Source organism: Gobio gobio (genome assembly GCF_949357685.1).
Source record: "Gobio gobio genome assembly, chromosome: 18".
Taxonomy (NCBI): domain Eukaryota; kingdom Metazoa; phylum Chordata; class Actinopteri; order Cypriniformes; family Gobionidae; genus Gobio; species Gobio gobio.
Genome location: NC_137111.1, coordinates 29,109,152 through 29,126,141, shown reverse-complemented (window position 1 = coordinate 29,126,141; position 16,990 = coordinate 29,109,152). Strand labels below are relative to the sequence as shown.

The 16,990-nt window shown below is 45.2% G+C and overlaps 1 protein-coding gene across 1 annotated transcript in view; it reads right to left on the bottom strand.

Annotated features, from left to right (window-relative positions):
- Positions 1-16,990, bottom strand: part of rims1a (regulating synaptic membrane exocytosis 1a) — a gene marked incomplete at its 5' end in the record, with an annotated part of 104,481 nt that overhangs the window by 64,303 nt on the left and 23,188 nt on the right. Inside the window, 1 exon segment of the mRNA XM_079841970.1 lies at positions 9,431-9,662. Within this exon segment, the coding sequence (XP_079698096.1) occupies positions 9,431-9,662 (232 nt within the window).

Here is a 16,990-nt window from a genome sequence, read left to right as displayed (position 1 = left end):
TTAATCAATTTAGCCTCTCAAATCAAAACTTGACTTGTCTTGCTTATAATAAAATCCATATATATAAAACACTTCAAGTATCACAATGTTAGTTTAAACGTTTAGCCTACTATCACCACCACCACAGTAAAAAGGCATTTTTGACAAGCTGAGGCAGGCTAAAGCTGCTCGCAAACAAAACGGGCTACACAATCTAAACAAAAAAAAACTAGTGGTGGGCCGTTATCGGCATTGACTCTTATCGGGCGATAAAAAAAATATCGCCGTTAATCTATTCTCACAAGTTGGGTTGGGAGCTGGGTCTATACTACACAAGCTATGATGACTTTCACCTTGATAGTTTAGCGCGGATGTATTCCTAGCTTAATTGCACTGTAGGGGGCGAGAGAACGAGTCTTCGAACCTGTGCATGCCTACTAGTGTTGTCAAAAATATCAATATTTCGATATGTATCGATACTGAAATATCTGAAACGATACGATACTCGTTTTCTACAGTATCGATATCAGCTGCGCTCTCCTCTCCTCTCCGACCGACAGCAAGTTGACACGCACTCGCATCTGAAGCGCACACACACATAAAGCCGCCTCTGACATACAAGTGCAAAAATGAGCTCCTTTTTCCAGCTTATTAATGGTCAAATACACTCAAAACTGTCTCAATGCCCATCTTGGTGAGTTTTAACGTAAACACAGTCGTAACCAGCTCACAGGAACAGTGGGATCCATGCGTGCGTCAGGTCTTAAAGGGACAGAAGTTATTTATTATTCAAACTACAAAAAGACAAACGATCAGTTACAAGCACACATATTCTGAATGCCTTCGGCAGAATTCAAATGAGCCGTTTTAATCTAGATTAATCTAGATTAATTCCAAGATTACAGTGAGATTAATCTAGATAAAAAAAAAGTATCTATGCCCACCACTAAAAAAAAAATACAGGTTGTCTACCTTACACCTCTCTGCAAAATGAATATAAATCCAATCTTCAATTCCCGCACTATATGCACATTTAACAGAGTTCACGTCAATGAAAGCAACAGATATGAGCTGCATTTTATTCATCAGCTCATTTCAAGATCAAAGACCGCAATATGAGAACGAGCAACCTATGCACTGGTAAGAGCATTTAGTCTCATTAGTTTTAATGAAGATGATTGTGTTTTTGAGCATCTAAGACTTCAGTTTTACTTGGGGCAGTTTGCGTGTTGACTTGCTTTACTCATTTGCGGCGATGCGTGTTGCATAGCGCCTTACTCCAAACACTGTGCGAGCCAGTCTTGATAGTCGCGGCATCATGGTCTCATGTTGTTTCCACCAGCGCAGCACATTTCATTGTTTCTTTTAATTAATGAATGTCTTAAATATAAAACAAAGGAGAAGCCTAAAAAAGGCCCGAAGCCTGGCCCGAGTTTGAGGTATGACGTGAAAATTGGCCGGAAGCCCTGCCCTAGGCAGGGTTCGTGCAGAAATGCAGGGCTCTAAGCACCACCCATGCTATGTCTAAAACGACTTTCAGGTTTGATAAATCGATTGCTAATTAATCTATTTGCAGTGACATCACCCTGTATTTTAGGTGTACAGATGCGTCACCCAAATTACATAATTATTAAAGGAAACTCATAAAATCTGACAAAACAAACATCTACAAACACAATCCTCATGAGAATACTAAAAGCAGATTAGTTCCAGCATTTTTTGACCAATATCAAGTTTGCACATGCTTACATACACATACAACTTTTGTAAATCTGGTTCCCTTTCGTTCAGTCACTACGACGTAACGTTAGTGACTAACGAATGGGGGTTTCGCTTAGAAGCCTATCAACTTCGAGTTTAGAGAAAACGCCCAATGGCGTGCCAATGCCATGGGGCATGCGGAATTTGCATACGTAACTCCGCCTCACCGCGTGAGTATATAAGGAAGTACGTGGCAATATCGCATTATGTTCTGCTTTCGGAGCCAAGAGAACCTACCTCTTCACTCCTACAGCCTTCTGAGACTCTGTCAGCTTCTTCGAGACGAACAGCTTTCCAGTCGGTGTTGGTGTGACGGCGCGTTCCAGTGATCGCATACTTCCTGCCTGCTGATCTGCGCAGTGGTCCGTTTGACAGCAGGTGTGTGTTTCCCTGGGCACTTCAGCATCGACTGCGAGGCTTTCCTCTCACAAAAAGAGCTTGCGCGTGGCACGTCTTTTTCAAGACGGCTCGCCCGTGCACTTCCGGGTGCGATCGATTTTCCGCTGCTGTCTATGGACGCATTCACTGCTTGAGCGTGTTTGGGCTTCAGCACGTTCGGGCAGTGTTTGCGGATGTGTCACGTTTCCATTGCGGGGGCGTGACCATCGCGATGTCGCGGTCGAGACTCAGTGATCTCCTTGAGGAGAGAGAGTCCCCTCTGCCACACCCCAATCTACCGTCCCCGAGTGAGATGGTACTTTGGCTGGTGGCCAGGGTGACCTGAGGGCGGTGCTGTGGTATTAAGAACCCCGACGTTCATTCCTCGGGCCACGCCCCCCTCTTATACATCGCTCCCGCGAGTGTTGGATTGAATCTACGGCCCGTCTCTGACGCCCCGTTCATTCAGTTCACGCTCCGGATAGCAGTGAGATGTCGATCGCCGCATCCCAAGGTGGGCTGGAGTCCTTTGGGGATGACGATTAGGTTATGCTCCGCCTCCGGGTGTGTCAGCACTGCCTGATCTGACCTAAAGTTGACAACCATGTTATCTCGGGCAGCCGCGAGTCTCGCGCTGGTGTGGAACTCCGCCCAGTCGCGGGTGCTCGTGGTTGCGCGATTGGTTTTTGGGGGCGGCACCCGACAGCTGTTGGGCCCCGCCCCCAATGCCTTTCGCTCCCGGGGTGCATGAGGAGATCACGCGGTCCCGGAAGTCCCCGTGCTTCCCGCGACCGTTTGGTGGCCTCCTCCGCCTTCTCTGCCCTTGATGGGGCCGCGGCCTAGGGTACACTGGGGCCCCCTCCCCCCCACTGTTGAACTCTCTGTTGCGCACTACGGTGTCCACAGAGGGCTTTGACGTGGCGTGGTGTGGCTGTCCTAAGCACCCTCCCAAAGCCTGTGGGCTCGTCTACTTCGGTGGCGTGGTCCCGCAGAGCTGCGGGCAGGCCGCCGCCCCTTTGCACATGCACAAGGGTGGAGCCGACCCAGGGCTCTTCATTGAGCTGCGTGCCGCAACTGACCCCGCCCCCGGGCGGTGAAGGTGGCCACACGCTCCCTGGGTCGGGCGATGTCCACAGCTGTGGTCCGGGAGAACACCTGGCCTTACCTGGTGATGTGGAGGACGTTGAGCGGGCCCGCCTCCTCAACTCACCCATATCCCAGGCTGGCCTCTTCGACGGCGCGGCTGAGAACTGCGCCCAATAGCCGCCGGCTCAGTCGCCTCGGTCCGCTCGCCGCCGAGGGCGCCCTCCCTCTTCCCGCCCGGCCCCAGCAGCAGCCTTCACCTGGGCCGCGCCGTGGAGGTGGTTGAGGATGTCGCCAAGTCCGCTCCCCAGACTGGTTAAACGCCAGGCTGGAGGTGGACAACTCAGAGATGGGTTCCAGTTCTTCCCAGGGGATGGTAGCAGGGCCTCTCCTTCCCCCGGTGGAGGGCCGGGGGAAAATGCCCATGCCCATGCCCCCGTCATGCGTGCGGAGATTGCCACCCTACTGGCGAAGGGTGCGATCGAGCCTGTCCCTCCGGCCGAAATGAAGTCGGGGTTCTACAGCCCCTACTTCATTGTACCCAAGAAAACTGGTGGGTTACGACCAATCCTGGACCTTCGCATCTTGAACCGCCTTCACCGGCTTCCGTTCAAGATGTTGACTGCGAAACGCCTTTCGAATGCGTTCGTCCTCACGATTGGTTTGCAGCGATCGACCTGAAGGACGCCTACTTCCATGTCTCCATCCTTCCTCGACACAGACCGTTCCTACGGTTTGCTTTCGAGGGGCGGGCATATCAGTACGCGGTTCTCCCATTCGGGCTATCTCTGTCCCCTCGCGTCTTCACGAAGATTGCTGAGGCAGCCCTTGCGCCCCTTCGGCAGCACGGGGTCCGCATCCTGAACTACCTCGACGACTGGCTCATACTGGGCCACTCTCGGGAGCAGGTTTGCGGACACAGAGATCTGGTTCTCCACCACTTAGCCCGTCTGGGCCTTCGGGTCAACTGGGAAAAGAGCAAACTTTGCCCCGTGCAGAGGATCTCTTTTCTCGGTATGGAGATCGACTCGGTCGCCATGTGCGCGCAGCTTACGAGCGAGCGCGCGCAGTCTCTGCTGGCTTGCCTCCGTCAAATCGAGAGCAAGAGTGCGGTTCCACTGAAACTATTTCAGAGGCTCCTGGGGCATATGGCATCTGCAGCCGCGGTAACGCCGCTCGGATTGCTTCATATGAGACCGCTTCAGCACTGGCTTCGCGATCGAGTCCCGAGATGGGCATGGCTGTCTGGCACTGATTTGGGAACAGTTCGGCGACGCACAGGTAGATCTGTTTGCCTCCCACGACTCTTCCCACTGCAGCCTGTTCTTTTCCCTGACCGAGGGCACCCTCGGCACGGATGCACTGGCGCACAGCTGGCCGCGGGGCCTACGCAAATATGCGTTCCCCCCAGTGAGCCTACTCGCACAGCACTCCTGTGCAAGATCAGGGAGGACAAGGAGCAGGTCCTTTTGGTCGCCCCGTACTGGCACTGCCGGACCTGGTTCCCCGAACTCATACTCCTTGCGACAGCCCCTCCCTGGCCTATTCCTCTGAGACCGGACCTCCTTACTCAGAGACGGGGCACCCTATGGCACCCGCGTCCCGACCTCTGGAACCTCCACGTGTGGCTCCTAGACGGGACGCGGCAGGTTTGAGTGGCCTGCCACCTACGGTGGTCGCCACCATCGCTTCCGCTAGGGCAGAGTCCACTCGGCATGCCTATGCGTTGAAGTGGAACCTCTTCGTCACCTGGTGCTCTTCCCGCCAGAAGACCCCTGGAAATGCCCGATCGGGTCCGTGCTTGAGTTTCTCCAAGAGGGGTTGGAGCGTGGGCTGTCTCCCTCCACCCTCAAAGTTTATGTGGCCGCTATATCTGCCCGCCACGATCTCTTGGAGAACAAAAAGGTAAGTCAGCACGACCTGATCATCAGGTTCCTGAGGGGGCCGAGGAGACTGAATCCTCCTCGCTCTCCTCTCGTACCCTCTTGGGATCTCTCAGTAGTTTTAAGTGCTCTGCAGAGGCCTCCCTTTGAGCCTTTGCGGTCGGTTGATATTAAGTTCCTGTCGATGAAGACGGCTCTGCTGACCGCGTTGGCCTCTCTTAAGAGGGTCGGGACCTGCAGGCTTTTTCGGTTGACGAAGCGTGCCTGGAATTCGGGCCGGCTAACTCTCACGTGATCCTGAGACCCCGGCCTGGATATGTGCCCAAGGTTCCTACCACTCCCTTCAGAGACAGGTAGTGAACCTGCAAGCGCTGCCTTGGAGGAGGCAGACCCAGCCTTGGCATTGCTCTGTCCAGTACGCGCCCTCCGCGCCTACGTAGACATGACGCAGTGTTCAGGACCTCAGACCAGCTCTTTGTCTGTTATGGTGGAGAGCGGAAGGGAAGTGCTCTCTCAAAGCAAAGGTTGTCTCACTGGATAGTGGACACCATTGTTTTGGCTTACCAGCAGCAAGGTCGACCATGTCCCCTTGGTGTGAGGGCACACTCCACTCGGAGTGTGGCCTCCTCTTGGGCTCTAGCGCATGGCGCCTCGCTGACAGACATCTGCAGAGCTGCAGGCTGGGCGACACCCAACTCATTCGGGTGTCTTCGCTTGCTCGCCACTCCACTCCACGGACTGGATACGTGCGATATTTCCTCAGGTGAGCTCCCCCAAGAGCCCTGAGCTCCTCCAGCACTGCTTACACCGATACCTGTGTGTCTGCCCTCTAGCGAGCCCAGACCCTCGTCTCCGGCCAGGTGCCCCGTGTGCATGGTTCCCCTCCGGCGACCCCCACACGAGTATTTCACCGTAAGTCTCCGCAGTGAGCAGGTTTCTTCCCTTGGCGTGTCCCCGCCAACCCTAGGGTTAAAAATCCACCTTCGGCTGGTACCCTAGAGATCTCCATATGCAGCCCCTAGCCGGCTCATATATGTCTCTTAAGTCCTCCCCACGGGTAGGCACCCTTGGCATTCCCTCACTGGGATATGCTTCCCAGTGTACCTTGGTAATCCTGTGATAACTGGGAGTCCTTCGTCCGTACTAGTCTAACGACAGGGTACTCACACTTACGCAGGGCACTGGAAGACAGCTGAGTGGCGGGATTATATTGGGACCCCCATTCGTTAGTCACTAACGTTACGTCGTAGTGACTGAACGAAAGGGAACGTCTCGGTTACGGATGTAACCCTCGTTCCCTGAGGAGGGAACGGAGACGTAACGTCCCGTTGCCACATCAGCTGTGCTACCTGGAACGCAGGAGTTCAGTCTTGGCTCCTCAAGCAGGTAACATAATGCGATATTGCCACGTACTTCCTTATATACTCACGCGGTGAGGCGGAGTTACGTATGCAAATTCCGCATGCCCCATGGCATTGGCACGCCATTGGGCGTTTTCTCTAAACTCGAAGTTGATAGGCTTCTAAGCGAAACCCCCATTCGTTAGTCACTAACGTTACGTCTCCGTTCCCTCCTCAGGGAACGAGGGTTACATCCGTAACCGAGACGTTATGCAGGTAGCATATATGAAAATAAGCCATAACAAAGTTCTCATATCAAGTTCACATCACCAAAGGCTGATAAACACAACAGTGCAATAAATTAACACAGTAAAACTCAAAAGAACATAGAAAATGCACCGAGGAGCTTGTATGTGAATAAGGGGACTGAAGGAAAGAAAAGATCAGTGTTCATACTGCACAGTGACAGAGAGAGAATAGAAAATGCTAACCACTTTGTCCTCCTTCTTCTTCAGCATCACAGGAGCATCACAGTGAGAGAGAAACAGGATGGTCGGTGGGGGAAAAGAACAAGAGAGAAAAGTATGAAATGACAATCAGATCTAAAAAAAAAAAAACATTTAGATGCAAAGTGGGATAAGCAAACAACAGATCTACATTGGCATTAGCAGCATCAAAATACCTCTTGTATTGTCCAGCTACAAAACAAAAATGTCTTGGAATATTTTACATGAAATATTTTGGATTTATTCACTTTTTTCTTGCTGATATTTAAGAGATCATGCAAGTGTGCACTTTATGGTGGTGTAAATTTGTAGGTATGTTGCCACCCACAGGGCAAACCTTGGAGGTGCAACTTTTCCACTGATATTTACTCTAAGTGTCCCCATGAATAATTCCCAATGGGAATAAAGGTAGTTCATGGGTCACTGAAAACGAGAACATGACATTCTGCTAAGTAGGTCCTACTGCTTCAGAGCCGCCATAAAAAGGAAAATCACAGACACTTAAATGCTACTATAGCCTCATACACCTGTACACTGAAAAATCCACAATAAAGGCAAGTGTACACACTGTATGATTTTTGTCATTCCTTTACAGAATTTGTAGATTGCTCATTGTTCAGAGTGAACAAAACGTTGTCGTGTACAGGTAAGAAAGCTTTTGGCGTTTTTACCATAATGCTGTTTAAAGAGTAGACATAGTATCATAAGAATTTCACTGATAACCTACCCTTACAATAACTGTTCTGTTAATAACCATGAGCGAGGATACAAAAATGCAGAAGTAAAATCTGTAGTTTTCACAAAAGCCTTGGAGTTGTCAAAAGTCCGCCAGATGACACATTTTGCTGACAAATAAACAATTTCTCCAGGTAGCACAGAGAATGAGTAAGCATTGTTCATTTACATATTCTACCGATACTGTAACAATACAAAGCAGGTTAAAGTTACACTTTAAGGTGTATTGAACTTTTTCAAGTCTGTTTACTCTGGACCAACCCAGGCTATACTCATGGCAATAGAATTACTAAGTGTACTTCATCGCTTTTAGCTACTCTTTCCAGTCCACCAGATTGAGTAGGTGTAGCTCTCCATGTTTAACCTACAGGCATCTAGCGACTCCATTATCAAGCCTGCCACTCTCATTAATAGCATGCGCCAAAGGGATCCGTGAAACAACATGTGCTCATTTCAGCTAAACTATCCTCAGGGCAGCACCCATCCAATACCAATGGAGACTTTACTTTCATTGCATCACATACGTGATTTCTGCTACCTTCTCAGACACAGAAAAGAGCACCTGAACAAATTTCTACAATCAACACTAGCCCTATTTGACCTCTCACATCCACAGGGCTCAAATCTAAATGATAGATTAAAAACATTAAAGTGCCAAATGTATAAAAATTGGCCTTGGCAAATATACTTTAAGAATCTCAATATAATGATACTGAGGTTACATCTCAATACAAGAGCGACAATCAGACCCTAGCTGACATCAAATTGTGACATTTTTTCAGTGGAAAATGTACTTAAAAAAAGAAATGATATAAAAATGTATGATTTCAAAAAGTAGATAGTATTTAAGGTGATAACCAATAAAAGTCAGATACATAATAATTCCATACTTTGTCTATTTAAATTAAAATAAACACTGAACTAATTGTAAATAACACTAAAATTACATTTTATTGTTCCAACTGATTTATCACAACATTATGTGCAATTTAAAAATGGACAGTAATTTTGAAATTTGCCATAGATGACATTTAATAGTGTTATGAAATTATTAGCATAAATAACTTACAGTAAGTGTTTGGATGACAGCAAAGGTCATTTATATATAAAAATAGGGGTAATGAGCAGGTACAACTAAATATCCAGTTTCGAATGACTCATGGCAAAAATACAGATAATTAATTTTTCATAGGCACAAAAACTAATACTTCTCAATGAATTATACAAAAAATATATATATACAAAAAAATGGGTGTGGCAAAAAGTTACTTTTGGACAAAAGTTCCGGTAGAAATGGCCTGGCTTCATTGTGTAGCTATAGAAATCTTCACATTTACACAAATGCCCACGTGGATACATCCATAACTAAATCAGTGTGTTATTAATAATCACATTTACCCCATCTCCACCTCACTGACCTCACTCCCTACTATCCTTCTGTTGACTCCCTACACTACATTCGTTACGAGTGAACACTAATTAGCACTCTGGAGTCAGTGGAAAGAATATAAAGCAAAGGTAAATATCACACTCCAGGAGGTGGGCCACCATTGCAGGTGCTTCCCTTTGCGTGGTACGGCCGCCCCTGTGGAGACTCAGCGTGGGTGTGCGGCGACCCCCCGGTGACCGGCAGCGTCATTTCCTCTGACTAATGCCCAATTAACCTTTCTATCATCCACCCAGCGCTCTTCTCTCCCTGTCTCTGCTTAACGTTTGCAGATGCAGGTCGAAGAAGCAAGGAAAACAGTTTAGCCATTCACACGATGTAGGAGTTACTCACGTTATTGGAACGCAGAGAGACCCTTCCCCCGCACCGGGCACAGAACTTAGTCTGGCAGTAGGAGCACAGGTTTCCACAGCCATCAGCAAACTTGGTCTTGTGGCAGATGCCACAGGTGGGGGCGTCATCCTTGTGTTGGCCCTGCTGCCTCTGTTGGGGGGGCTCCGGTCCAATCCGCCTCACCTGCTCCTTGTAGTTGGCAACTTGCTGGTGCAAACTGGGAGGGGAGAGGAGATCGAGAAAATGAAGGACACGGACATGAGGACATGATTGACTGTGAGCACAATTTAGTTTCAAAATCAATAGTAGCCAATTTAAACACTTTTACCTAATAGCTTCCTAATTTTACCAGCAAAGTTAACATTTTAATCCAATAATCCCTGAATTTTAATATTTTTAGTCGCAGTTAAAAAATGTTTTACCTAATACCCCTCAAATTTTAACATTTTAACCAAAAAAACTTTTTGGCTAATAACCCCCTCCCTGTATTTTACCAGATAATTGAACATTTAATAACCCCCCATTTTTAACATTTATACCTCATAAGTCATAGCCCTGAAATTTTATTGACAAATTTTATATTTGGACTAACCAACTTCCCGTTTAAAAATTTTACCAGCAAATGTAACATTTTTATCTTATAAACCCACATTTTTTATATTTCTAAAAAAAAACGGTCAAATTTTATCAGCAAATTTTACTTAACCTAATAACCCCGATTGTCACATTTCACCAGCAAAAAACAAAACAAAAAATTAGCTAATTTAAAAAATCCAATTTTATTTATTCAGATTAATGGTTTATTTAAATTAAGTTTTTTCGATGACTAATTCTTAAACTTTTATATTTGTCCCACAAGGCAACATTTGTTTGCTGGTTATGTTAAAAACAGACCAATCTGACAGGAAGTTCAACCTTTCATTTACTTTTATTTCACAGGACAGAACCAAATAAACATACTGTATATATAGTTCTGACGAAATCCCAAATCCAAATTTAAGGTTTCTAGTAGGCAGTTTTTTCTGAAGCTAATGAAGTGATTGAAAACTTCACCACCAAATCTCACATTTCCTTCACACTCCGGCTCTCTCAATCTTTCTTTCAGTCTAATGTTCTTTCCACCATGTAGGGTCATCTCAAGCATTCACTCACAGAATGATTGCAGACTACATGAACGCCTTCCAAAAGAGACAATCCAAACAAAACAGTGAGTAATAAACAAAATCAAGACCTTTCTTAAGCGATATGAAACATACAACACGTATCTTTCAGCAATCCCCCTGTCTAAACAGCACAAAGGTCTCAAGCATGAATCTATCCAGAGCTTTACTTACGCTAAAGGGGTCTTCCTCACAGACTCCTCCGCCATGACGATATCATATGACGTCTATTAAAATAAGCAACCTACATAGAGAGTTAAAAGAATATGCTACCTATGGAAGGTGATGAATGCGCGACCAGCCATGCAGAACGTGCCCCAGAGAAAGACGAGATGATTTCAACACCTGCCCCCAGCCCTAACCTCGGTCTCCCTCCCCCTGTGCACCCCTACTGCTCTCCTGTTCCTGAACACCGGCACCAGCGAACACGTCCTGTGGGTTAAAGATAAACGCAAAGGACAAGCTCCAACACAGAAGCAACAAGGTGACTGCAAGATGTTCCAACAAGAAAATCTGTTGATGTTTCTTTGCGAGTGTCTCACAGGTTGCTCTTTCACAGCCAATGAGACTTAATAAAGTTCAATACAATACTATACATGACTTTATTGGGGGGTGGGGGTGACTTTATTAGAGAGTGTAAACAGTATTTACACTGTTAAAGAGTTGGATTCTCATGCTAAACGTGGCTTAAATTTCAAATAATGAGTTGGACGTATGACGGTGTATTTCTGTGCCAAATACACTCCTTCAGGATTCGAACAAGTTTTGGAAAGTTTTTTTTCGAGTATGGCCCTGTATGAAGTTATAATGGGCAGAATTCCTTGTATGGGCACTTCTCCCAGATATGCGCGTGCGCACATCAACCAGAACTAGAGCAAGAGCATCAACAACGAGCTTCGTTCGGGTTACTGGAGCCGTCGGTAGCGCTGTCATTTTGTTTTTAGACCACGAAATAAACAATGTCACTAAACAAGTGTGTTTTTGGTTGTGAGGGAAAGTTAACCTTGTTCAGCTTTCCAAAATAACCCAGCGTTAAGGAAACAGTGGATGCAGTTTGTTTTTCGGGAGTGTGTTTGTTTGTTCCCGGTCACGAGTCGAAACCGCAGGCGGTGAGAGAAACTGCATCAAATGTCTGTGTTTTGTTGGCAATCGGCGCGCAAGTGCATATAATGTAAACAACACGAATGTATAGTGAATCGGAAGTTATCCAGGGAGTGTGTGTGCATGAGATTCTTTAGCTCCGCCCACTGCACACCTTCACAAGTTCGGCTATTTTCGTTAAGAATCGGTACAGCGTATCTGTCTTTTATAAATATGATAAAACTAAAGACTCTTCAGAGATATGAAGCATGCAATACTACACTATAGGTCCTCAAGATTAACATGAGATTGGCAGAAACTGTGTGTGTTATGCATTTTGACATCTACAAGTATAGAGTTATAAAGTAAAGTTGGTGTTGAAGAAATTTGACGAGAGATGTTTGAATTAATTTTGAAACTTTTTTTATTAGACTCTGGGAAAACTAAGCATAGTTTGATACATGTTGAGAGAACTTTTCTTAAACTATTGAAGACACGTCACATTACTGAGGTTAAAAGCTGTGAAGCAAAGGTCCCCATGAGCCCTCAGTTAATTATCATTACAAATGAGATAAAGAAATGTTTCATTTTTTCAAATTTCATATTTTTTTCTTATCATTGTTAAAAGGCTGCATTATAATTCCCAATGGCTTGAAATGGGTTGCAATCATACAAAAAAGCACTCTTCTCTGTTCAATATTAAGATGTAACATTCACCTTTCAAACAAACAAACAAACCACAATGACCTTTAGTTACAGTATGTCCGATAAACAATGGAGCACAAAGTCAACGTTAAGATGAAATTGAGCAGCACTATTCTGAAAAAAAAAATATATATATATATATATATCTTTCAGCACTTTATGAAAAACATGAGAAACAGACAAACATTGAGATTGGCACTGTAAAAGAACATATGAAAGAGCTTTGTACTCTGAACAGGAAATGATATTCAGGAAAGCAGCCCAGGCTTGCCATAATTGAGACAGCACATAAAACAAAGACCCATAAGTGAAGCACAAGGTTATACGAAAGTGAACCACAGCTTTACTTTACTAGCACAAAACCCCTCTTCCCCATCACAAATCATTTGCGTCTCTCTCTCTCCCTCTCATCCAGGAATAGAAGTAAACCTTTTGTGAAATGCAAATCAGGCAGAGAGTCTGCAAGAAACGGCAAGCAATTCACACAGGACTCCGGCATTAGCATAGAACTTGGTGTAATTAAGGTATGAGGAAGCTCTAATTAATGTGGTAAAGTGTGGGGACACGGAGGAGAGCTGGCTTGGAGATGCGGGAGGTGGGGCTCGCTTTTGCAGCGTTCTCCCCTACTTCATGACAGCTGGTCTCAGTGCTGATGTCGTCGGGCGAGCACATGGAAACGTCCGTGATTAAACAGCTGTCAGCAGTCTCTCGTACTAACGCACACCATGACAGGAGCCACAACTGTAACTCATTGGCTGTGCGCAGCGTTCCTGCGGAGGCTTTGGTCGGGCCTACACGCTGGCCCATTTATCATGTCCGCTAGGCCCCACGGCTCCCTACATGGACATAAATCCACCCTATCTGTGCCAGGACGTTGTATGAAAGGAAAGACGAGGGACAGAGATGTAGTGAAAGTACTGCTGAGGTTGAGTCAGTGTAAATTCAACATCATTCACAGCGAACACCGGGACAAACGTGCATTTATGAGGGAACAGCGCACGCTGGCAGCCTGTGATGGAGCCATAAATGCAGCTTACAAGCACTAGCAGCTCCATTCATGTTTTTGAAAGGTCTCTTGTGCTCGCCAAGGCTGAATTTATTTGAGTAAAAATACAGTAAAAAGAGTCATGGTGTAAAAATTACCTTTTTTTAATGCATCCTTGCTGAAAAAAGTATGAATTATATATAAAATATATAACATAATTTTTCCTTGTCAATAGACATGTACACATGCACTACTGTATAGCGTACATGCATATGTTTGTATATAAATATAAGCCAGGTTTCCATCCAAGGATCTTTTTGCGAAAAAAAGGTTTAGCGCATCAAAACCATGTTTACTGATATACAGTGGGGAAAATTATTATTTGATCCCCTGCTGATTTTGTAAGTTTGCCCACTTGCAAAGAATCGAAGGGTCTATAATTTTTATGGTAGGTTTATTTTATTGGAATATCAACCAAAAAATCCAGAAAAAACATATCATATAAAGGTTATACATTGATTAGCATTTAATCGAGTGAAATAAGTATTGGATCCCCTACAAGCCAGCAAAAATTCTCTGCCTCGCACAGATTGGTTATGTGCCCATGTGGAACACAGATTAGTCCTGTCACTTAAAGGAACACGACAACTTTTTGGGACTTTAGCTTATTCACCGTATCCCCCAGAGTTAGATAAGTCCATACATACCATTCTCATCTCCGTGTATGCCATAACTCTGTCTGACGCACCCACCGCTAGCCTAGCTAAGCACAAAGACTGGAGGTAAATGGCTCCAGCTAGCCTACTGCTCAATAAGTGACAAAATAACGCCAACATTTTCCTATTTACATGTTGTGATGTGTATAGTTACATCGTGTACTAAGACCGACGGAACATGAAAAGTTGCGATTTTCTAGACTGATATGGCTATGAACTATACTCTCATTCCTGTGTAATGATCAAGGAACTTTGAGCCGTACCATGAGTGCAGCAGCGCAATGATATTATGCAGCACCTGACAATAGTCCCCAGCGCACTCTGTGCAAGCAGATTGTCACGTTGTGTAGCGGACCCTGTCCGAATGATGGCCAGACTTAACTGATGTTTCATGGAGTTTATTGAAACCATTTGATCTCCAAAAAATCACTGTAAGACCTGAACAAATAAAGCAAAGAAGTGCGCATTAACACCTCGTACACAAACTCTCTCTCTTCATAGCATTATCATTAACATACAGCGAAATACACAAAAATACTCATTACAGATGACAGTAAACAAGAACATACACACCTTATTCCTTTTCGGGGGGTGCTTAACAAACTGCAAACTTTAAATCTGCCTAACCACTCCGATGAACCGCAAGCTCTCACTATCTTTCCGTAGACTACAACATCCGTCAAAATAAAAGTCCCTACTTATTAAGACAGATAATGCAGACCTTAAACCTATTTAAACACACAGAAATGTCAAAAATGTACACAAAAAACAAATTATAAGATAAATCACAATGAAATCTGCTACACGTTGGTTATGTTGATGGAAGTTAGCCTATTTTTCAGGTGCTGCATAATATCATTGCGCCGCTGCACTCATGGTACGGCAGTAAAATTAATTGATCATTACGCAGGAATGATAGCATAGTTCCTAGTCATATCGGTCTAGAAAATCACAACTTTTCATTTTCCGTCGGCCTTAGTACACGATGTAACTATACACATCACAACATGTATATAGTGAAATGTTGGCGTTATTTTGTCACTTATTGAGCAGTAGGCTAGCTGGAGCCATTTACCTCCAGTCTTTGTGCTAAGCTAGGCTAGCGGTGAGTGCGTCAGACAGAGTTATGGCACGCATGGAGATGAGAATGGTATGTATGGACTTATCTAACTCTGGGGGATACAGTGAATAAGCTAAAGTCCCAAAAAGTTGGTGTGTTCCTTTAAAGGTCCCATGGCATGAAATTTTCATTTTATGAGGTTAAAATGACTAAAGTCCATGGGCGTGTTTTCGTGTTTTCTATCTTGTGAGTCAGTGTTTTTGTACGTCCTCGTCGCGTCTATCTGTTCTACAATGTGCATACAGTCGTTTCTGCTCAACATCAGCAGAGTAACATCTTTAGAGATAAACCTCACTCACGCCGAAGCTCGGGCTGCACTGACAGGTCGGCCTTCAACATCCCCGACCCCCAGTACTGCATATGGCCCACAGCAGAGGCACCAAACGCGGCGCGAGATTAAGCAGAAGGGGGTAAGTGTATCCGGGCTAGGCTAGCCAGCTATCCCCACAATAAACTGGATTACATTCGATTACTGCTGTTGTGTCTTTGTTTGCGCTGTGTACTCAATGCGCGTCACTGACGCTTTTCATATGATTGGAACATATCTAAAAATAATGCTATTATTAACACTTGTAACTCGTTCATCTCGCTGTAATGGTACTTTGCATGTGTTACAAAGTTGGTAATAATGATGAAGACGGACTTGGCGTGACTGGGACTCGTGTTTATTCAGAACTCTGAGATACAAACACAATAAACTTGCGCTGACAGCTCTCTCATAACTCAGTAGTTACTATAAATAACTTTGTTAGCAATCGCTGAGCTCTGTCTCTGGTACATTAGTGATGTCCGGTTCGCGAACGATCTTTCATTTGAACCGGTTCACCAAATCGGATTGAATCGTTCTAAACGGTTCGCGTCTCCAGTCAGCGCTGATCCATAATTTACTAAAGTTACTAACTTTCTGACATGAGTGACAGTCCCTCCGACTAGAAATAGACTAATAACCTGAAGTATATGCTGTAACTACAATAGGTCACTGAACTGAGACATACTGACAGAACTGATGAGAAGTGAACTCAGGTCCATCCGTCTCTCTGGCAGCAGCTCTTGCCTGCTCGTGCCTCGTAGACCTCGTTAAACCACGCCCCCTCCGCTCATATCAAATGCAAAGATGTCAGCCAATCACAACAGTGGGCGTTTTTACTGAAGTCTCACAGCAGACACGCCTCTTGAAACAGGGCATTCAGCCACAGGGCAAACAGCAGTATAGAAAAAATGCCTTTTATTTCTAAATTATGACATTTTATGATGTAAAAATCATACTAACAATATAAGTACACCTCAGGAAACATTATAAAATAATAGAAAAATGCCATGCCATGGGACCTTTAAATATTTACCACATGAGTCTTCTCCTCCCATTTCTACCAGTGACGCTTGATTCAACGTCCTACGTACATGCGCAAATATCAACAGCGCAGCTGTGTTGTAGTAGGTTGCCAGGTCGAGGTCACAAATGGGTTGAAATTTGTATGATGTGTCGATTGTGTGAGTAGGATGCGTTTCATACAAGATCTGGCAACTGGACAACCTTGGAATAATTAATTGACGTGGTTATTCATATAACGAGGTTTGGGCCATAGAAATTACGGGAGTTTCCCGGGAGAAATAACAAAAGGTGAAGGGGATGGGAGATGGGTGTGAAATACGGGAGACTCCCGGGAAAAACGGGAGTGTTGACAGGTTTGGTTCTCGGCAATGTCAAACCGCGGCTTGACTGCATGTTCAATACATTATTAATATTATTATTATTATTATTAAAGATTGTTGCTATAT